Source organism: Epargyreus clarus, unplaced genomic scaffold (assembly GCF_041222505.1).
Source record: "Epargyreus clarus isolate Ecla_fem2 unplaced genomic scaffold, WU_Ecla_fem_2.2 ptg000019l, whole genome shotgun sequence".
Classification (NCBI taxonomy): domain Eukaryota; kingdom Metazoa; phylum Arthropoda; class Insecta; order Lepidoptera; family Hesperiidae; genus Epargyreus; species Epargyreus clarus.
Window position 1 is genome coordinate 16,585,581 of NW_027332227.1, and position 24,734 is coordinate 16,610,314.

General features: G+C 33.6%; 1 protein-coding gene across 1 annotated transcript; it reads right to left on the reverse strand.

Moving 5' to 3' along the window:
- Window positions 1–1,806: 1,806 nt before the first annotated feature.
- Window positions 1,807–13,330, reverse strand: LOC140750487 (uncharacterized). Its single transcript, XM_073084034.1, has 3 exons — window positions 11,333–13,330; window positions 10,374–11,243; window positions 1,807–10,282 (listed from the first exon to the last, which is right to left on the reverse strand). Exons 2-3 carry the CDS (start codon window positions 10,577–10,579, stop codon window positions 6,601–6,603), a joined length of 3,888 nt encoding a protein of 1,295 aa, XP_072940135.1. The 5' UTR covers window positions 10,580–11,243; window positions 11,333–13,330; the 3' UTR covers window positions 1,807–6,600.
- Window positions 13,331–24,734: the final 11,404 nt, after the last annotated feature.

The following is a 24,734-nucleotide window of genomic DNA, read 5'->3' on the forward strand; positions in this document are numbered from 1 at the left end:
TTTGCTTACGAAGTTAGCTTTTATGAATAACGACCTCTAATTCATTATCTAATCACCTCCTTATCTCATTAAGCTCGCTATGTCCATATAACAATACGGACCTTACTTATCTAATCACCACTCGCTGTCCTCACAACATAATAGGGTCATTATCACTGTGTCGTTAATGATGGGGGTATGCGCATGGTAATGCAATAAAAAAAACTTCGTATTGACATTGTTTATTATTTCCAAAACAACCTTTTGAACAATTGCGATACTACAATATCGTTTATCAATTTATCCTCACAAAACAGGCTTAAAAAATCTCTGAGTGTATTTCCATAATACATGTAATGCAAGTATGTAAGACTATATTCTCCACAAACTGAAGACCAATCAAGTTGTATTCTATATCTATTAAAATCCCAATGCTTTGCGTTCCTTCTGAAAAAGGCTTTGTGATGGCCTGTTGGTGGTCGGCCATATGAATCAAAATACCCACCGATGCCATTTCTGTCTATGTACATGCCTACCCAGTGAGAGCCTGGTTCACTGTCAGGGTCCAAATTACTTATCAAGTACATTGGAGTCTTAACGTATAGCGGTAATCGGTTTGCTGCATAGACATTGTTTTTCAAGCTACAATGAATTTTACTTAAATGCTTCTGAATCTCGATTGTATCCATTGTGCATGCCTACTTATCGATACCTCTGATAGGTACAATACACTATTTACAAATGCAGAGCAAAATTATCCAAACCTTATATTTAAAGGGACGCAATATGGTTTAACTCGAATGAAAGACTTCAAATAGGTATAATATATTACATTTATTAGGCTTTTACTTACATCTAAGTATATAAATTTATCTTAACTACTGTAGTCGACGGTTACATTTCGGTTCTTATCAATTTCAATAACGTTATCAAACTCTGCATACACTATACAGTTAATAGTTTCGGTTAGAGTTGATTCAAACCGAACTTCTACCCTTACACTGCCATGCTTTATAAGATTCCAATGAGTCATGGAATTTGATGACAAATCAGGAGTTAGGTCAAACGCTAATAGGCAGTAACCTTTTGCATATTGCTCCCTAGATATTCCATTACCTTCATTTAGAAAATGTATACCAGTCCCCGAAAATAAAGTGTGATAGGCTGCAGTAAAAATATCATTCTCGAATGATGGTTGCAATGCTTTTGAAGGTATTTGTTGGCCATCAATATATAAACAAAATGTGTTCATAGCATAGTTTTCAAAATTGAATGGATTTTTAGTAAGACTTCCATTGAATGCTGTGTTGTTTACAAATCCAACTATACATCTTTTAGGTACTTGCCCCAGAAAAATGTTGTCAAGAGTCTTTCCCTGAACCCCTGATGGTATAGTTAAAACTTTGACTTCAGCTCGAGTAATAGGATATTTTGCTGTAGTAGAGGCTAAGACTTTTTGATGTGCGAGGAGTACAGTTGGATTTATTCGTGCTCTACGAACAATAAGAGTTGCATCCGTAATGCATACTTTACATTTTATATCAGTAGAAGAACCCATCAGATTAAACGATTCTCTTGAGCGAATTAATTTGACACTCATTTGAACCCCATTAATTAAAAACTTTTCTTGGTTAAATATATCACCATGTAGATGTCCAATCATTTCTATTTCTTTACTTTCAGATGCTAGTTTTTGTCGTTTCAGAAATCCAGGATTTGTGTTGTCTGTTGAGTTCATTTGACCAGCTGCATCTTCATACCAAAGACCACAAGTCAAATGAGATTTCTTTGCGGCAGGAGAGTAGTTCAGCAGAGTTTCCAAATAAGCACGGTAAGCATATGTATTATTAGGTGGTGACACAAGTTTTTGATTTAAATATACATCTAACTGGCTGAATAGTGAGTGTAACCAGTTATTTATTGGTGCTATTACTGTGGGTGTGCTCACTTTTGATGAATCTAGGTTAACTATCTTTGCTTTAATATGTATTAACGTATGCGATAAATCTAGGTAATCGTCACCAGATCCTGGTACTTGAAATTCTATTGGTCCATCATCAGCAAGAGACGAAATTGGTTTGTAATGAATCCAAATACCATTTTCAATACTTGTTTGTGTTGATGGCAATGCAAATAAATCTAGTTCAGACTTTATACATTCACAAGAATGACTATGTAAGAAAGACATAATTCCTTAAATTTATTAGTTATGAAAAAATATCTTTTATGTTGGCACGAGAAACTGCCAATTTTTTAATAGCTTTCACTTTAGCAGCTGAGCGTGCACTGAGTGAGGAAAGACGCTTTCTCTTCGTTATATACCCCGATCCAGACATGTTTATTCTATCAATTTTTTCATCAACTTTTCGTTTTAAATTGGAACTAGCGTCCTTGAGGCGAGATTTTATTGAATCCTCCATGGGTCGTGCATTCACTAAGTCCGACAAAATACCAACTCCAGCGCCTAGTGCTTCTTTTCCTATAACTCTAGCACCCCTTGAAAGCAAAGGTAAAACTGATCTAAACAAGCCTCCTAAAAAACTGCCAATGCCATGACCACGTTGAAACGCGGCTCCTTTATATATTACTCCAATACCAGAACCAGCTTGATGGGAATAATAATGTTCGTAGGGGCAAGTCATATTATTATTATTATTATTATGAGAAAACATTGTTGTGTTTTTTAAAGTGAAGTTTGATACACACAGTTCCAAATTGAAATGGTATCTTTTGACCAGTGGTTGACCTTATATCTATTTCAATAGTGTCAAATTCTCGTCGCATGATTGGTAAATAGTGAGGAGGTGAAAAAACATGCATTTTATTCGCCCCATAAATATATTTCATTGGATCTAATGGTATAATTCTTAGTAAAGGAGTCATGACGTCACCTACTATCTGTGGTTCAACTATATCGCAATATACAAATAATTGTGATGGTAGACCTAAATGTAAATTTGCAGGACACTTTCCTGTGTTTCTTTCAATGAGATTCCTGTCAGGTTCAAACCCAAGTTGAAACGACAGCTTAGGAGATAGCTTCACTGATCTTATTGATTTATCGGTAACAGAAACACAAACTAATTTTGATACTTCATCATAACGAAATTTTATATTTTCCTTTGTATTATTTAAAGCTACCAAAATATGATCTATGTTGTCATAATTCGTCGCTGGAATATGAGTCTTGTAATATACTAAGGATGGTATTTGATCGCCTGGCATGGTCATGGATTTTGTAATATATATAATATTTTCATGTTCTTGTACAGTAAACATGGTACATGGATATTGAAATTCGGCAACTCCAACTGACCATTCCCCATCTAGCGTTAAGGATTTTGGTAATTTTGTTGAAAACTTCGTTGTTTTGTTATCAGGAAAGTACTCCATAGAACTGTTACTTAGCAATGTTAAATAGAAACTTTCTTTCATCATATTTTTTCTAATTCAGAGGCCAACACCCAGCTATTAAATTTATCTGGATAACCTTTCCACTTCACCAACACTTGCTTTCTGACACCAGAATATCGCGTACTGATTATTTTATCTATTTTATAACTTGAGGTAGGATTATAAGATACCTTTTGTAACTCCTTTTCATAGAAAGTCCCACTTATTGTTTCATTTTGTAAGTCTTTCAAAGTGTATACAACCCATGGAGACCGATCTATAATTGAGGATATAATAAATATTTCATCACTCCAATTAGATTCATATCCTTTTTGAAATATATGCTTATACTTGGTTATTCTTACATAGTCACCGATGTGGAAGTTAGGTAATTGTGTTGTTGCTTCTGTTTGTTTCTTATCTCTATCATATAAATTATTCCATACAGTCATAATATTATGTGAGTTAACATCACAGGGGCACATTTTAATACTTGAATGATAACTATGATTATATGCATATACCAAGTCTTGTAAAACATCAATATATTTATAAGTATTATTGTGTGTAAAATAACGCCACATCTTCATTTTGAGGGTTCTTTGAAATCTTTCAACAATACTTGCTTTAATATCGGGATTATTAGTAGTATAGTAATTTATATTTTTACTTTTTAAATAACTTTGCACATCTTTGGAAATAAATTCTGTACCCTTATCAGACTGAATATGTATGGGTGTTGCATTAGCTTCAATGAAAATACTTTCAAAACATTCTTTAATATTAAATGAATTTTTATTTTTCATAGCTCTTACAAATGCATATTTGCTAAATACATCAATTACACAAAGAATAAAGTTAAATCCATCATTGTACTTAGAATATGTTCTCAAATCACTTAAATCCGCTTGCCAAAGAATATTGAAATTTGACAGTATGTATTTGTTACGGGAAAACCTTCTTGTTACAGGTTTATGTAATGTGTATGTTTCTTGTGAGCGTAGCCAATCTTTTACATCTTCTCTTTTCATTTTACCTTTCATAGCTTTGGCTAATTTATTAATACTACCGAATGCAGCAGGATGAGAAGGGTTATAATAAATACTATTTATTTCTAATAAGGGCTCCATTTCTCCCAGACTAATTTTTTCTTGGGTTTTACTTTTTCTCTTTCAGTACTAGTTGGTGTTGAATTCGGATCTTTTCGAGGTGTAAAGTTCTTATGCTCATCTAATATTAGCTGAGTTATAAAGCCAGTTCTTTTAGTATTACCAAGGTAGGTAACTGGTGTATTGATATCTTTCAATAAAGTTGCAAATTGTTGCCATCCTACTGGATCAATTTTTCTACTTGGTCTAATAAAATCACTCACCAAGTCTATGATGTTACTTCCAGGAATTTTAACTTTGTCTATGAATACAGTACCCTCGCCATCCCAATTAATTTTATCCTTGTGATCAGACAAGAGACCTAGCAACAGCTCACCTTTCTTTAAATATGTTTTAGGTATCACTCTCAATATTTGTTTCGGTGTATACGTTGGTGAGTTAACCTTTTCGTGTTCATTTATATCAACTGTTGTTCGCTTTGGAGTCTGTTCAGCAACTATATTAGTCTTAGCTTCTTCCTGTAGTTTTATATCACTAAAATCTTTCTTTAAATTAAATTTATTATTCGTATCTAATTCCAGTTTATTATTATCAATTTTCATTTTGATATTATCTGTATCACCAGTATTAACATCAGAAAAATTAGTAACAATAGGTAACTCATAAGGTTTTCGGTCTTCTTGAGTATGGTGTAGGTACCTTTGTAAAATTTGTAAATAGAGAATACACTTTTCTCTATCTTCAATATTACTTTTTAATATATTTTGCATTTCGGCATCCAGTCTAGACATGGGACTGTCTAACATTGTTTGTTGATTAATTTTTTCTATTATACCTGGATCTATAAGTAACATTTTCTTAGCGTGTTCCATGTTCATGTTAGGGTATTTACTAGTGCACTCAGAACTGAACCTAATATTATTGGTAAAAATGATCCCCCTTTTTGAATTATAATATTTTTACGGACTTTGTTTGTAGTTTTACGCACCAGTTGTCGAAGTAAGTGTTTGTATTTCTTTAATTTATTCTTCTCATTTTCTGGGAGTTGTACTTTACCTTGTAAAACGTTATAGATACATTCACAAATACAATTTATCTCTTGTTCGTTGCAGGATTTTAAGAGTGCTTTTTGGTATTTTGGTTTAAGAATATGAAGAGCTTCTAAAAACTTTTTATGTGTCTTCAAGGTTCGAGACATTATTAATAAATGACGGAAATTTCTTGTTGCTTTGCATATTTAAACCCCTTTGTAGGTAAGTATACAGTACAGTAACAGTCAGAAGGGAATATTTTTGTTTTTAATCTACATATATCACTAGTATTTTGTTTTAAATCTATCATTAAATATCCATGAGGTTCTGTCGTTGCATCTTTATAAGAATCTTCCATGAATTTAGTATTTTCAGGTGATACTTGTCTCGCTAAGTGTCGAATCTGTGTTTTATCACGTGGATTTTTAAAATATATTATATAACTCGAGTTTAAGGAAATGTCCCTCTGACCTCTACCTTGATGAAACAAATTTTGAGTTATATAAAACACACTCAAATTTCTATGATGACTTCCTTTTGTAAAAATGTCAACGATGCGGCCATCCGATTCTCTCATAAGATCATCGATGATAACAAGCTGGGGACCTTTCCCATCAAACATACTAAGATCTGGCATACCTTGATGGTAATTAACAAGTTTCAAGTTGTATAAAGGTTGCATTTCATCAAAACACCATGTAACTTGATCGAAACTTGTACTACAAATATCTTTTACATATTTCAAGAAGTTTGTAACGAATTGTGACTTTCCACATCCACTTGGACCAGCAACTATTGCAGTAAAGGGATGAATGAAATGAAACATTTTTAAAACAAGTTGACTGCACAACGTTTTATTTAACAATGAAGATAATTTAATGAACAATATACATTTATAATAATCAAGTATAATTTGTCTTAAAACTAGAACACATACATGAAATGGTTTACAGGAACAAACATTGAAATACATTACCAAACTAACAATTATAAACTAGACATACACATTTATAAACACAATTAAGATAATATATAGTTCAAAGAATTACATTAAACATATTTGCAAGTAAACCAATATTTCACCGTTGTTATCTAAGTTTGTAATGACCCCAAGCTAATGTGTCAATACCATTAGGCAAAATATGCCTCTTAGTGTCGCTGTATGATAAACATTTTTTATTTATTTTTTGTGTATAAATTTTATGTTTGATTGATTTAAATCTTAACATTGCTCCGAATTGAATATTTTTCTCGAAAAGACATGCCTTATAGTTATGCATTTGCATATTTTTTGTAACACTTTTATTAACGCCTTTAGCCTTTGCAACAAATTTGTTTTCAACATCTATTGCATACATTTTAGATCTTAGACCCACAAATTCTCTAAATATTTTTCCATTATTTTCGTCTTTGAAAAAACCTATTTTCTTTTTGTTAACTTGTGGATACCCATAAATATTGTCAGATGGATAATCAGAAGAATCGAAATGCATCTTAAGGTCAGGTTTTATATCTTCATAAAAGTTGTTTGTAAATATTTGGTAAATTAAACTGTCTGTATCCGTATACAATAATTTATTTTTGTTTTGAAACTTAGGAATCATGTAGTTGTAATGGAATTCATACATAAGGGTCTTTGAAATATCTAAAATACAAAATCCTAAATATATTGGTTTATTATAATTAAGTTTACACTTTAGCATTTGTACTGCCACTAGGTCTGATGTGAATATACTTAAATTTTTAAAATCTGGCCTTGCAATGTAGTCGTTGACACCTAAAATTTTACCTCTATTTTCCCAATGTGTTAACAACTTAACATTTACTCTTTTTTCTATATTCTCCATAGTTTTTCCAAATACTGAATTATTCATTAATTTATAGAAATCTTTTTCAAAAACAGACTTTGCTAATGTCCGCATGTTTGTGTTTAAATCTATATATTTCTCTAACCAAGGACTTTGTTTAAACTTTAGTATCCTGTGTATTTTAGTTACCTTCATTCCCATACTAAGACATTGTTTAAGGTTTTTGTAATGTATTTTATATTTAATTTTATCGTTTAGATTTGAAATTAATTTTATATCTTTTGAATTACCAATGCATATATTTTCAGGACATAGTGGTAAGTCAGAATGCAAGTCGTGGAGATCATCAGGATATTTTAAATCAACTTCCAAAACGTAACCAATATTTGATGTATCGGATACATTAAAGTTTGTTTCAGGGTTTACCCATTCAAAGTCTCCAGTGGGTAGATATTGAGACATAGCCCAACCATACAAATTATTAGCATCCAAGTATATTAAATATGATTGAGGTTCATTTTTATCGTAATCTTCCATGAATTGATTGTTTGCTTTTGCATAACGATTGCTGCATTGAGATACACCACCTCTGATACCGGCCTTAAAAAATGCTATTTGTTCGTAATCCATCAATAGATCTAATTCAATTTTTGTATACTTCAACATTGCATCCCAACTTAACCCTGGAGCAGTGTAGTAGTGAGCGGGATCTAACCCATAAGTCTTAATACAAAGCTCTCTGAAGTTTTCAAAAACGTCAGTCAAGAGCAATACATCAGTTTTAAGATATAAGTTTGAGTAATCTAACATATTTTGACAACGAAAATGTTTCCAAATTTCATTTGCACGATTATAATCATCATCGGAGACATTTGAATCTGTTAACGAGCTATAGAACTCACTTTGAGTTGGAAGTGACTTGAGTTTTAATGAATCATAAGAAGTCATGAATTCGTAGGGATAAATTCCTTTTCTCCTTAATTTGGTAAAGTCGTCATTGCAAGGGAAGTTTCTTTTTAAATCATGAAATTGTTCATCACTAAGATTTTTAGCTAATTGATCTAGACTGCAAGATAAAAATTTATATGAATCTACAAATCTTAGACTTATCTGATTATTATTTACTGTTAATGTTTTTGAAAAAGAAATGTACCTCTCTTTATTTTGCGGAATTATTTTTACTTCTCCATCGACAAAATTTAGGGCATGAACAATAAAATGTGCATCATAATGACTCAGATTATGTAGGAATACTGGAATATAACGCGGAGTCTTAAATTTTTTTAAACAGATTTCATGAACTACACCTCTAATAGTGCCAGTATGAAAGTCAAAATCGAAATGTTTATCTTCGTTCAAATTCGTTTCACATACATGACAAATTTTAGATTCCGATAATAAATTATTTTCATCATCACTAGATAAAGGCTTAGGCCTCATTTGAAAAATATTTTTTGTACATATTAATTTTAAATCTTCATATAAACGTTTCATAAACTCTGTTGCGCAATCTGGCCCACTATATGTTTCGAATTTTGATAAAGTATCATCATACGAACATTTTATATAATAACCGAAACTATACACATCATGCTTTTGAATATTTTCTGTGTAAGACCTAGACGGATCATTAGAACATACATTTATTGGTTTTAAAAATGCTTCAAAGTCAGCATATATAACAAAGGGTAATTTTAGTTTGTTGTTAAAATTCTCAAATTTTATTTTATTATTTGCCGCTGGTTTTCCGAACCAGTCTTTCAATGTTTTAGTACCATCTGGTATATTGGTTTTAATATGAGCGCAATCATTTTCCTGATGATCATCTAATCGCTGTTGAGTTGGAAAATGTAATAAACATCCATCACATAAGAAAATTGCATGCTCTTGGTTAGAAATTTGTTTACTCACCAATCGCGACATATTTTTGATATAACAAAAATGAGCGTTTAAACCTTTCTTAAGGTATAACAAATTAATATGTACACTTTTACGAAATTTAGTCATTATTAATGGTCCAATTACATCATGAATTTTTTTCTCCCGATTATATTCTAATCCAAATATGTTAATACTTATATTATTCAATTTTTCAATTTTTGGTACATCCGAAAGCTTTACTGGAAAGGAGATGCCATTGAAGTTTAGTTTGTTTGAATGCATGCTGTACGATGAAACTCTATTACTTTTACTAGTAGTAGGATATAAGGCGGAAAGCAATGCCCATTTAAAACACATATTGTCAGCGTTTTGCACATTAATAACGGCTTTTCTTACTTTAATGTCATGAGGTAGGTCTATATACGAAGTGCCACGTAGTGGGTTGAATTTATTTATATTCATTTCTAAATGTTTGATTTGCGTTAAACTCCAACCGCTATCTTTTTTCTCGAATGAACTGATTTTATTTGATAACGTCTCAATTAATGATGAAAAAAAAATATTTAAGTCATCACCTTGAGAAACAGTATAATTACATGTTTGAAAATCGAATGTGTTTGTAAGATCTTTGGTTTGCTGTGTAAAATTTGCATGTAGTATAAAATTGATCTTAAACAAAATGTGCATTTTAATGGACTCTTCGATCAATGAACAAATATTATCTTTTATTGAATTAAAAAATAATTCGGGCGTTTTAAGTGTATCTACTGATTCATTTAATTTACTTTTGATTCTGTATGAAATTATTCGCTGACCGAAAGCTGATTCGATTACTGAAACATTAGCTTGAGTACTATGAGATTTAAAAATATTATTTTTGTGAATGTTACTTTTTATGTGGTTGGCAAAATATCTTTTACTTACAAGTCGTTGACAAACATCACACATAACCTTTCCATTGTCTGTGAGGTTGATATCAGATGACGTTGAAGCACCTTCATTAACTTTTATCCTCTTGGCCTTCGGACTGTCGATGTCATAGCTGCTTCTCTTCATTGCACCTCCGACTTGTTGGTGTTGACTATGAAAAAAAAAAAAATGTATTTATATTTCAAGATTTAAATAATGTAATATAGAAAGAAATGCATGTAGAAAAAAAAAAAAATACATACTTAGTAGGATTTTCAAGCAAGCAGGAAGTCTGAAGCGATTCTTTATCGTGTTGACTACTTTGATTTATGATTGCACTTTCGACTTGTCTGCATATATCGATGAGTTCATTGTTAATTTCTATTTCTTCACAAACTTTTGCAAGTTCTTCTTCAATTTGACTTTCATCGACGAAAACAGTTGTATAAATTTTTTGGAAACTATCCATTATGATGTGTAGAACAGGGTTACAGAGGAGGTCGTTTATACGTGTATGAAGTTGTAAACCAACTGGTAATGATATGAAAATGGCACTTTCTTCTTATATACTTAGCAAGTAATTATACATCAAAACAAAATAATTAGCATGACAATCAACCCTCACTTAATAGTTATTATACCATAAATAAATATTTTAAAAGTATGATTAGGTCATTAACTAATTATTTATTGTTAAATGAGTATTTCTTACTACTCTCTGTTTTCGAAATATCTGTGCACATTTTGTATATAACATTATTCATTTCTTTATATGTTGAACTGTTTTCGTCTGTGTAATATTTGATTCTTAGGGATGCATGTTTCCAATGTTGAGACTGTGGCACGTTGGATAATTTATTTAAATCATAAATATCTATTTTTATTAAATGTGACGAATGTGCTTCATCATCTCTGTTAGTAGTTATATACACTGTTCCACCATCTCGTTGAGCTCTAGATACGGTTGATGAAAGTTTTCTAATTTTTGTCTTTGGCAATTCGAATATTGAGTCCAAGTTATCATTCGAATTATTTCTTTTTAAAATTTTTGATTTCTTTGTTTCTTGAGATATGTCTTCCTCGTCAGATAGCGTGCAATAATATTGTTTAAATGTATTTGCTTCATATATATTCTAAAACAACACAAAGGCAAAGTTAGTGTCAAATGAAATGATATTGGAAAGTGACACAAATCAATTCAATATTATCAAGACTTACTTACCTCCATTGTTGACACTTGGATGCACTACACTTCACAAACCAAACTGTTCACTGTTACTTCACCAAACGAACTATGAGAGCATACTCCTCCCTTCCTGCTTATAAGCACTCACTTATCAGCGTCTAAATATATTTGGTTATTGTAACCACCCGAGATAACTACATCCTATTACCTTATCATCGGTCAAAGTTCCAATGCTATTGATTCACCATATCCTAATGGGCCAACAAACAAGTACGAACAAGTTTCCTTTCATTATGATAAGTACCTTATCAGTGCCCGGAGTTATTTAAAATGTGAATTATGCATTACGGATGCAACTCTTATTGTTCGTAGAGCACGAATAAATCCAACTTACGAAGTGATATAAAATGTAAAGTATGCATTACGGATGCAACTCTTATTGTTCGTAGAGCACGAATAAATCCAACTGTACTCCTCGCACATCAAAAAGTCTTAGCCTCTACTACAGCAAAATATCCTATTACTCGAGCTGAAGTCAAAGTTTTAACTATACCATCAGGGGTTCAGGGAAAGACTCTTGACAACATTTTTCTGGGGCAAGTACCTAAAAGATGTATAGTTGGATTTGTAAACAACACAGCATTCAATGGAAGTCTTACTAAAAATCCATTCAATTTTGAAAACTATGCTATGAACACATTTTGTTTATATATTGATGGCCAACAAATACCTTCAAAAGCATTGCAACCATCATTCGAGAATGATATTTTTACTGCAGCCTATCACACTTTATTTTCGGGGACTGGTATACATTTTCTAAATGAAGGTAATGGAATATCTAGGGAGCAATATGCAAAAGGTTACTGCCTATTAGCGTTTGACCTAACTCCTGATTTGTCATCAAATTCCATGACTCATTGGAATCTTATAAAGCATGGCAGTGTAAGGGTAGAAGTTCGGTTTGAATCAACTCTAACCGAAACTATTAACTGTATAGTGTATGCAGAGTTTGATAACGTTATTGAAATTGATAAGAACCGAAATGTAACCGTCGACTACAGTAGTTAAGATAAATTTATATACTTAGATGTAAGTAAAAGCCTAATAAATGTAATATATTATACCTATTTGAAGTCTTTCATTCGAGTTAAACCATATTGCGTCCCTTTAAATATAAGGTTTGGATAATTTTGCTCTGCATTTGTAAATAGTGTATTGTACCTATCAGAGGTATCGATAAGTAGGCATGCACAATGGATACAATCGAGATTCAGAAGCATTTAAGTAAAATTCATTGTAGCTTGAAAAACAATGTCTATGCAGCAAACCGATTACCGCTATACGTTAAGACTCCAATGTACTTGATAAGTAATTTGGACCCTGACAGTGAACCAGGCTCTCACTGGGTAGGCATGTACATAGACAGAAATGGCATCGGTGGGTATTTTGATTCATATGGCCGACCACCAACAGGCCATCACAAAGCCTTTTTCAGAAGGAACGCAAAGCATTGGGATTTTAATAGATATAGAATACAACTTGATTGGTCTTCAGTTTGTGGAGAATATAGTCTTACATACTTGCATTACATGTATTATGGAAATACACTCAGAGATTTTTTAAGCCTGTTTTGTGAGGATAAATTGATAAACGATATTGTAGTATCGCAATTGTTCAAAAGGTTGTTTTGGAAATAATAAACAATGTCAATACGAAGTTTTTTTTATTGCATTACCATGCGCATACCCCCATCATTAACGACACAGTGATAATGACCCTATTATGTTGTGAGGACAGCGAGTGGTGATTAGATAAGTAAGGTCCGTATTGTTATATGGACATAGCGAGCTTAATGAGATAAGGAGGTGATTAGATAATGAATTAGAGGTCGTTATTCATAAAAGCTAACTTCGTAAGCAAAGGAGATAGCGTAAAATAAATGCGTGCAATCGATCGGGCGTGGTCGGAAACCCCCATTTTGACACCAAACTTTTTTTTTTTTTTTTTTTTTTTTTTTTTTTTTTTAGCCGGGCTCACCCCTCGATCGTGGCAAACAGGGCAGCGGGGGGACGGGGAAGCGAGGGGGAAAAGTCGGTGCCCCACAACCGGTGAATAGAGAGGGGAGGGGGGAAAATCGGTGCCCCAGAACCGGTGAATCCCTACTACTTATAGTGGTGGTGCTACAACAATCAAACCACTGACAATACCTTGAAAAGTGTATTACAACAATGTACTTTCAAATATCTTAGTTATTCTAAACATTTGCATGAAACTTTATCCAACATAAGCTCATGTATCGATTATGACACGCGTTACGAGCAGTGATAGATGACGTGGGGGTGAATATTTATGCGAAGATGCTGCAGGAGATGCGTGACTAGATTACCGCGGAGAGGCTCCGCGCCTCACACATGCCTCTGACGCATGATCATACTACATCTACGAGTATGTAAACAAACTGAACATTATAACAGTTCTGTTGTCAATTTATTTTTTGTCTATGCTTTTGTACATATTATATCTTATATTTATGTATTATTTGTGTAATGGAATTTATGCAGGCCATGTATTAAGGCTATGTGGCTACTCCCTGCTGGGCTGGCTTCAGTTCAATAGATATATAGCATAGGCTGTAGCAAATGCAGTTTTTTTTAAATAAATATTTATTTACATTAATATAACAGCGTCATACTAGAATGTTGTATAATTAAACAGTTATGCATCATATCACACTTGTTGCTTCTTAATATCACAATTTATATTCACAGGATTATGTTAAACAGCACTCTCTTAACAAACTGGGGAATTTTCTTCAAGTAAATGCAAAGAACATTAACGACGTGAAACCTTCCAGTTTCAGCGCATTTAATGCATTTTATATTCTCCTTTTGTTTCTTGTTAGAAAGCACGTGCTCAAAACATGCTTTCGAAATTAAAAAATTAACAAGTAGAAGTTTTATTAGAGTTTAATGGCGGCAGAACACTTCGTAGTTTAAGTGCAGCGGCACCATTTCGACACGTATTTCTTCTTTATAAACACGGTGTAAAAACTATGATCTGCTTCGAAGGATAGATAGAACTTAATCACGCCATTTGTGTTTTATGTCAGGTAACCTCCTGTCTTATTTATTTTAATTGGGTCTATGTGTATATAGCAGGAAGCAACGACTTAATGTGAGAATCGCTGTATACTAATTTCTTATTGTATTAACTTCTTTAATATTTTTTGCCTGAAGATTACTTCAATCACATATTCAACTGCCATTGAATAGGGTACGGTTGCAAGGATAAATCTTGCAACGGATAAATCTTGGACGACATAGATATTAACTTCATAGCGCTTGAAACATTCCTTATATTTCATGAAAGCTTTCTGTAAGTAATACATCTAAGTCCATAGAACCTATATTTCGTCGGCCAAGGAATGTAAAAGTGATTTAGAAATTTTATATAATCTTCGTCTCGCATGAAATTTCATTAATTTCTATAATCCTTTTATTGAAATAAATCTTAAATATAATGTAAAGTACAATTAAGCTGTCTACTCATGGAGCTCCTCACAAGACTTCCAAATATCCGACACGTACACACGACATATACACACTCAGTCATGCAAAGATCTACAAACGCCCAGATTTATAACAAAAAACTAAATTCTTACTTTTTTGTATTGTCTTGCCGGGCATCAAACCTGCGAGCCAAATGGGTAAAGTTACCGCTCCACCACGTGAATTGTCAATAAAAGACAGAATGAAACGTAATCTCATTTTAGTTCACGTTTTGAAATAAATATAACTCGTTTAAAATAGAACTTTGAAATTTGATGCGAATCACAGTAAACTGGAACGCTAAATGTAATTCAGGTCGTTCAAAGTCAAAGTAATTATAGGGCTTGGGCAATTGTGTCGCGTTGTTGGGATCGATCAGAGCTATCTCGGGAGAGGCCGGCGCGGCAGTCTCGCGGCCGCGGCCTGCGGCTTGCGGCTTGCGGCTGCGGCCTGCCACGCTACTTTGTAAAATCGCGAATAGCGTTTTATATATGGCTTTGATCATATTAAACAGAAAACATACTCTCATAAGTATTCTTCTTATGATAATGGTGTTAATGATGCGAAATTAACAACTGTCTGACGTAATATTAATATTTATTCATAACCGCAATATGGTAGTAATAAAGTAGCAACAGCCTACTCTCAGTTTCGGTGAAAACATATTCAGAATAATCCTCACACTATAGAAATAAAAAATCTTATTACTACTAATATATTACATATTGCTGTCTTTTACTATAAAACGTCTAAAGTTAAATGTGTGTTAAATGTAGAAGAAGATGGAAATAGATTCCGAGAGGCTATTTAAACCTTCAGGGAATTAAAGCGCAGTTTCCTGCACGAGAATACTTCCTACTCACTAGTTCCTACTACAAAGTAACCGCATCTAGTATTCCCTGTGTACACACAAAATTTATTTGTTTTGGCATTTGCAGCTGCCGAATATTTGACAAATAGCCAAAATATTTATTTTGCCATTTTATTTGTGTGGCTTATGTGGTAAACCAAAAATATTTAATTATTAAGTGTAGTATGAGTTATATACGACTAGTTTATATCATAAAAACATAAGTCATAAGACAGCAAAATCCTCCGCTTGCATATATGTTATGATGATTATATACTTTTACACCATAACATATTAAATATATCACGAGTGCACTACCTCTCGGGCACGACCGGGCACGGGTCACCTCTCAGCATGAAATGTATTATACATAATTTTCAGTCAAGATTATAATTGCAGGGCGTATTAAACGAGTCATGTATCTTTTGTGAGCAACGTAGTACATTTTAACCGGTATCTCTTGACGCAAGCCACGTTTATGGGAAATAATTTCCGCGAGGGACGACCCTTTCCACCTCGACGCACGGGACAGGGGATACCGGGACGCCGGGACACCGGGACGCGGGACACGGTAGACGCGGAGGTCACAGGTCTCTTGAATACGACAATTTATTGCCTATTCAATATTTATACAGCAGTATTAATAAAATTTTATGTCGACATAAGGATATGGAATGGGAAAATAATGGTCTTTTTATGGCGAGCACCTTGTGTCGGATATGAAGTGCTTATGAGTTTGCTTCCCTCGTTACGGTGAGACGCGACCGAAACTCACGGTAACGCAAATAACAGAAGACGGTTATGGTGCCTCTTGATGGATTTTGAAATTAAAATATCAGATACTAAAACCACAACGTTGTAAGAGAAACCAACCACATTTGTTTCTTTTTTTAATAATTGAAATATAAATATTTGTAATTCATCAATATATCGTGAAAACACAACAACAAATAACATTAATGCATTGAAACGGAAACGTCATGAAGCAAATAGGTTACAAGATTTCTATTAAGATGTTTGTTCAAGAAAAAAATCTAATTCCTTATCAAAGAACACGTTCGCACTCAATGTACATAAACATACCTTTAGAAGTTCAATGTTCTCCGCGTCGAGAAAGCAGTATACTCGTATAACAATCTGGCATACTTGTAAAATATATTCAATACCTTTGAATACATTTCTCAATTCGCAACATATATTATAAGGCATTTTATCACACTAGGGTGGCTAGATCTTTCATGGGTTACTGTATTCGCTACTACAATGAAATACCCGACCACATCTCGAATCTCACAGAAAAAAAAGTTTAAACTTGTCATTAAAAGCGTACTATAGGCTGAGTGATTATTTGACCGATAAAACGGTGTGCTCTGAGCAGCCCCAGCTCCACATGTACCACTAGGTTAAGAGCCATTGTATGAAACATTTATTTTTTTTATAAAGATGTGTGTTATGGAGTTTCTTTCGCCGCTTCTTCTCCATAACGAAACACCTTGTTAGGTAGTGGTAGTTGTATTGACTTTCAAAAAGTGCTCTGAAGAACCTATTTTGAATAAGAAATTTTGATTTGATTTGAATTGACTTCTTGTTTTATTTAAGACTGTGTGTGAAGACATGTGTTTAAGTTTATTGCCATTAACCATGCATTACCTAATACGTGACTAACTAACCAATAGATGAAGACAGTGAGTTCGCATTTTTTTTAATGTGAACAGTATCTGTAACTATTATATCTTAAGAATACATATTCACAACAACAGCCAATATAAATTCCGCTGGAGAACGCTCGCCGTTAAACCTCACTGACGGCGCAGAGGGTAATGTAAGCAATACTTCACACAGGGAAACTGAACATTCGGTACGTTAGTATAATATGTGACAGACAAGGCAAGACTATCAAAGTTTTGTGTTCTTGCTAACTCAAAATATTTTAAGATAAAAAGTATTTTCTATATTACTTTCTCTATAATAGGTCATTTAGCATCAAATAAATAACATCGTTTATAAAATACAAAGTGTTTTAAAATAACAAACAGAAATAAATTATAATTGGTTTTTCCCATTAACATCCGGTTACACCGTGGCGTAATCATAATTCTTATAAAACTAAAAACCGTGTAGATATAGTTTCTAGTTTTATAAAACTATATAGTTTTTCTATTTCAACGACATATAGAAACGAAAATCTGTTGTAACGTTGTCTACGTTACTGCTCTTACTAGGCAAAGTTCTTAAAACTAAATATTTTTGTTGTAATATAAATGTAGCGTTAGTATAACGCGGACGATGGCGGCCGCAGTTCGGGACATTATGCTATCTCCCCAGTAATTACGCTCGCTTCTGCCCACTGCAACTGTTGTTTGTCTGATAACGCTTATTGTTGCAATATGAGTCCCGTTTTTAAATATTTATTGTACAAAGATAGCCAGTTTGAACAGGGTTTTAAACAGGAAGAGGTGCAAAACTTAATTTTCGTGTATTTTCTTCAAATAAAAAGCGTGTAGTCTTTAAACTTCTATCTTCCCTGTATTGCACCATCAGTATATTATTTCTACTACAGTAAACTAAAGAATAGAAGCGAATTCTTTAGTGTACTCTTTTAAAAATACACTCACTCCTGCACCTTATAAAAATACACCTGGCAATTTGTTAGAAGCACCATAGTACATGTATCTGATCGTACATGAATGACCTACATGTATCTTTTCTCGACTATTGAATATTCTAAATTGCATTGTGCATTGTATATGCAGCATCCATTCTATAAATACTGTTAGCGTAATAACATATCACGCTGTATTGCTTCGTCAATACAATTACATTAGAACCGTTATACTCCCCACAATATTACTAATAGTATTGTCTAAACTGTATCTGGCCTGGCTGATAATGAACATTTCTCTCCGAACCCGAAGTTTAATAACAGTGGCAACACACGCTACGGCAACTTATCAAGTGTAGCCGCTGCCGCTACGCCGTAGCAAGTGCTACGAGCGACAAAGCGCACGGATTATTGCACTAGTGATCGAAGACTACACCTCACAGAAACAAACACACAGCTACATAAATCATACACGTATATGTTCAAAGTAAATACTTTGAATCAAGGTAACTACATCTCAGTTAAAAACAAAGAATATTTTTTATCTTTAAAAGACCCGTATGAAACCTCTACGTCGCAATATTTTTATTCCTCATTTGTTAAAAGAACTTTAAATCTAAATTTCTTTTTAAGTCTTTCGTAAAATACATTGTATACTTATGCCATTTAATAATTTCAAATGGCTACTTGGTATAGTTTTGTCTTATAATGAAATTATTATTCTCAAGGGACCTAAGCGACCACGTACAGCGACCGACAAACAATATCTAAATATCAAATATTATAACATGGAGCCGAAATTAAATAACTTTTACTATAGTAACATTGCGTACAAGTTCCAACCGTAAAGCAATTAGCTACAAACAGCCCCTAAGCTGAGCAAACCCACGTCAAAACAGTCCGAGTGGAGGCAGAAGCGAAGGTCATTACGCGAAGTCTCGGCTCGTTGGCTCCGTTATTGCGCTTCGGGCCCTTTTTATATGAGGGACGTTCCGGCTGACTCGTCCTCGTCACGTGATGATTCAACTAAACAACTAAATTAAGCAACAAGTCACTTTTTCATACATTGTTATATTTATATAAATAAATTCTAATTGAATTCTATAACAGGCAAGTTAGCCAAGCTTCAGATACATGTTTACATTTCCACACCAATTTATTCAGAATACAGTAGAGCTACTATGCGTATCATGATAGTACTCATTAATTTATTTTAAACTGGCTGACCCGGCAAACTTTATACCGCCTCAAAATCTATTTCTCAAATATATTTTATATAAAATATAGCCATAACATAAACATAATATTCGTGTAAACTATTTACACGAATACTGGTAAGTAGGTCCCGATCCGGTAGTACATAAAATAAATCTATCTGATTAAGTGCCCACGTAACCCTAGACAAAACAAATACGTTTAATTTCAGGTGTAATTGGTTTCGTAAGTCGAGTAGAAATATAGAGAATGTTGTAAATCTTAAAAAAAAACTGTCATAATGTATAACAGTTTTACAGAATCATTAATGATTCTAACACCTAATTAGTTGAGGTTTGTCAAGTAGCAGTCAGAGTCGTTAAAGCCCGATGATCCTTTTATTGCCGCTCGCCTACAACTCGGACCCTTTTATATGTATTCATTTACTGGGATGAACTGTACTGGCCTCATCTCATTTATCTTCGTCCGTCACATATTAACAAAATGTTCTTATCAAACGTTTCTAAGAACACCTCCTTTTCATTTAGAAGATATAGGGACTGGATATTCATACAAATGTCTCATATATCATCACTATGTTGTTAAAAATATCAATTTTTATAACGTACACGGTATATATTCCCCTAATCTTGTAATTTAAACAACTTTCTGAAATATGAAGAGAATATAATTAATGATTGTTAATAAAGTTTCGTGTAAAGAATCATTCATGAAGAGTTATTTTAAGTGAATTTATCTTAAGCAAGGAGACAAAAGTTTGCAACAGATAAAAATATTGTTCTCGTGAGTACGACATAATATCCTTTTGTCACTGAAATATCGCTGAAAATTTCAGTACCGAATACTGTTACTGAAACTCTCGACAATAATTTAAATGAAAGCGTTCTGATAAATCAAATTGTATAAGAATATAATCCTGCCATACTTCGATATATTCATATCAGAATCTCATTACGTTTCTTATTAAACGGAGATAAAGGGAAAAAGTTACAAACACACGTTAATTACAAAAATACGAGAAATGAATTCTTAGGATTCAAAATGTAGCCCACTGCTTTATGTTTATCCATCACAAAATATATTTCACACAGCAATTGATACCCCACTTAGTGCGCAGACATACAGCATCTCGTTTAGCAATTAGTCTTTACGTCCCGTACCTCAAAATAAACTAAGAAAACCTTAAGTAAAATTATGAAATTAGGTTCGTGAGCAAGTAAACCACAAATATTGTTAGAATAAAAGTAACCTGTAAAATTATTAATATTGCCTATAAGTCCCATCAAATCGGATTTGTCCATTTTAAAATAAGCGGGCAGAGATGGACAGACAATGAATGCACAGAGTGATTTATTTAATTTGGTAAACTTATATTTTTTTTTCGAATGTTACGGAACCCCATGGCGCAAGTACTACTCGCTCGTGACTGATTTTTTCCCTTCATTAAAATATTTATTTTGTCTATCATGTCCGTTGTAATTGGCAGGCCTCGTTACGTCGTCGTAGCGCGGGCAGCGGACGACAGACATGTCACATTTCTACTTTGTAATTAACTGATGTTGTTATTTAAAAATACTGCTTAAAGTCGAATTATTTTTTTCTGCTTTTTTAAAATTGTATTTTTTGGGTAATGTTTTTGCAATTACTTCAAATTGACACTAAATAACCAGTGCACATGATATGTCCTTTATTACGCAGCATAAACATTGCTGTCATTGTTTTGAGACTTGGTCGTCTTAAAAAGTTTGCGGCAGCTCCTTTGCCTTCAAGTTACAAATTTCACTTAAATAAAAACAAAAACGAACCGTTACCATCCGACTATTGATAATTACAAATGTATACGATGTAAGTTGGAACACAACAAAAAACAATTTATCGCTCCATTGAATTATATAACAAAGAATGTATATCGCGTCGCTCGCGGGGGTTGTTCCAGAATCACTTTATCTGATAGAAACATCGTTTTATGAAATAATAAAAGTGTATATCGGTTGTCTATCAGGCGTGTAGGGCGTAATAGAGTGCGATTAATTCCCGCGGCGGGCGCTCTCCTCGCGGGAAATCAGCGCCCCCCCCCCACACCCCCGCACCCCGCACCCGCGCCCCCGCGCCGCGCTACACACACCCGGGTCCGGCCGGTGTGATTGACTTATTTATGGCGTATATCGCTCTTTATCTGCCATTATATTTGTCCATCTATCGAGGGAGTGCCTATATACGCTTTTGTGATTTTAAAGTCGTTTATCAGTACAGAAAGGGGTAGAAAATACAACAGAATTTACCATTGACAATTATCATACACTGCGAAAGGAGGCGGTTTGTCAGGAGTAGAGCCACTGACCTGTATGGTCTGTTTCAGTTGCAGAGCTATTTTCAAGCAGTAACGCGATAAAAATAGTAACAGCTATTTTTATTGCATTGTTGTTTGATTGCCAACTTCAAATTTAACTGTGTAATATACGTCTTAATATGGTTAGGCACGGTTGAACGTGACAAGAAATAAAATTTGTTGCGTTTCAAAATGCAAAATATCAAAATATTGCCTCCAAATGCAACACTAAACGAATCTACTAAACATAAAAAATATGTCATAGGACTCTGGGATTACTTAAATAGAAACCCCGTCAACCACGGTATAAAGTAAGAATAATATGAATGCAGGACGCAGTTAGAGAATACGAGTTCGGCGCTAAGTAGCCATAAATCCGGGGCCGGCGAGGACTCCATTAATTGATAAGTGGAGATAAGGCGGCCGTGAACGAGCGTGCGGCCGCCTCATGCAATTGTGATGCTGTTGGGAAATAGGTTTCACCCACCCTTTTTTATAAATACTTATTTCTCTCAAACAAAATTTTCCTCGTATTCATTTTTAAAATCAACGATTTAACTTTAATATATTTAGCTCTAATATTATTATTTCATGTTTAAATAATTACAGGCAAAATTTTGTCAAAAACAACGGATTATACATGGCTAATTTGTTCTCTATGCTGTGGCGTAGCTTACATATGTAACCTATTTTTTTTATTAATTTTAGATTTTGCCAATTTCCAACATTATAGAAAACACACATAGTCAATGTTTCGCTACAGGCTCATGTGTGAGCCTAGCGGTAAGTTTGGGGTCGTTGAAAAAACAAAACAATTTATATCAAACAGATCTTTTATCTAGCTTTAGTTACAGAAGTTTTACAACCTTTAATACCTACACTTATGACAGTATTTGTAATAACGCTTTATTCCAAAACATAACAACGTATGTGTGCATAGTGTCTGAAGGTGGTAGAACCCTTTGTGGTTCGTCTCGGGCGGCACCACCGCCACAACTATTTCTACCTAATCACAACAGTGTTAGGTGCTGCTGTGTTCTTGTGTTGTTAATCAAAGCATTAAATATCTTCCACACAAAACTATACAGCTCAGCGTACCTGTGAGTCTCACATATATGGTATATGGTACAAGGGCCCGTTAATGCAACTAATTTAATTCAATAATGGAATCTGCGTCGACGAGCGACGAGGAACAAACAGCGCAATTCCATTACCATCACGTTGAACAGATTTCACACTGAACTTTCGTTCAGTTTCGTCGAAGATTATACAGAACCCCGAAATACCATTTTACCCCGAAAAGTTCCAGCTTAGTCCTCAGTGGTAGCGGCGCATCTGTGGCCGACCTCAGGTAGGAATATCAAATCCTATCTGGGGTGTATTACAGATGTCCATAGGCGGCAGTAGCCACTTACCATCAGGTGTACTGCATGCTCGTCTGCTACTCCTATATTATAAAAAAAAAAAACATATGTTGGATGCCCGCATAAAACTGATCTGATTTGAAAAAAAATATCAGTAATGTTGCATAAAACCGGTTCGTAAATCATATAATCGTGAATACATTATGTATAATGTTCGTTGGAATTTGACAACTGCATTGAGTCAGAATCAAAAAGTAGGCGCCAGATGAACGTCAGGAAGTACGTGACAACTATACATCATACTCGTATGTAACGTGTAAGGAAGAACATGTGCGTGATTTAACCATACACGTACATCGCCGTAGAATACGTCTCATCCGTATACGTGCCGCAGTTGACATATAACAGTCCAATATATAAAATATAGTCTTATAAGGAAAGTACTAAATTAATAATATAATATAAATTAATAATATTATATTATTAATTAATAATATAATATAATGTGTAGTAGATAAATAAAAGTCATAGTCGCCACACCATTAATTTCCCGGAAGGGCTGCATTTACAATGGAGTCGGATATTGCCACCTATTGACAGATGTTGATGACATTTTTTATTATATATATATATATATATATATATATATATATATATATATATATTTATGTTTTACATTATTCTTCGACGTTTTCATGATCGTTTAGCACTAATGTCTGCAATTTCGTAGCACTAAACATATATATGCAAAAACAAAGAAGTAGTAGTTTTCATTCCATTTCTCGAATCAAATTGCAACCAGTGTGTATCAAAATATTAATCCCAAACGAAACTATATCTAAGTCTGAAAGAAGGACTGTCCTAAATACATTAATAACATATAACGATATCACACGTACTTTAGCTTTTCAAAACACCCCACTTATTCATATTTTACATATCGTAATAGGTATTATTATACAGATTCAAAAAAATAAGCGCTCTAATCTCGAAGTAAATAAAAAATCATTAATTTTTGCTCTACCTACCTACGGTAGAGCAAAAGCATGTCAATGTAAAGCTGTAAACGTTAGCCTTATCAGATCGACACAGTTTGTCCCGGCCCTGGCCTCGTGGCGGCTCTCCGCGGGGCAGTCGCACTGTGAGAATAATAACTTGATGATTTTACTGCAATACAAAATATTAAATATAATACAGTTCACTACTAGTATGACGTACGATCACCTACTGTAACAATCATGAAACCCAAATAAAAGTAAAATAATTTTGTATTACATGCTATAGAGAAAAAAATATATTTATAATTAGAAAGAAATACTTTGTAATTGTATAAATACTTATAATATACCAATAATGTTCGTAGATCAGCTACTTATGTGTTCGAGTGTTGGTTCAGGACGCGCGAGGCGGCCCCAGCCGGCCGCTACCCAAGTACCGTACACTTGCTATAATAGACTTTAACAAGAGTTCTTCCGTAAATTACATGTACCTATAATTAAATAAAGATACTACGTACACGATTTTCAATAT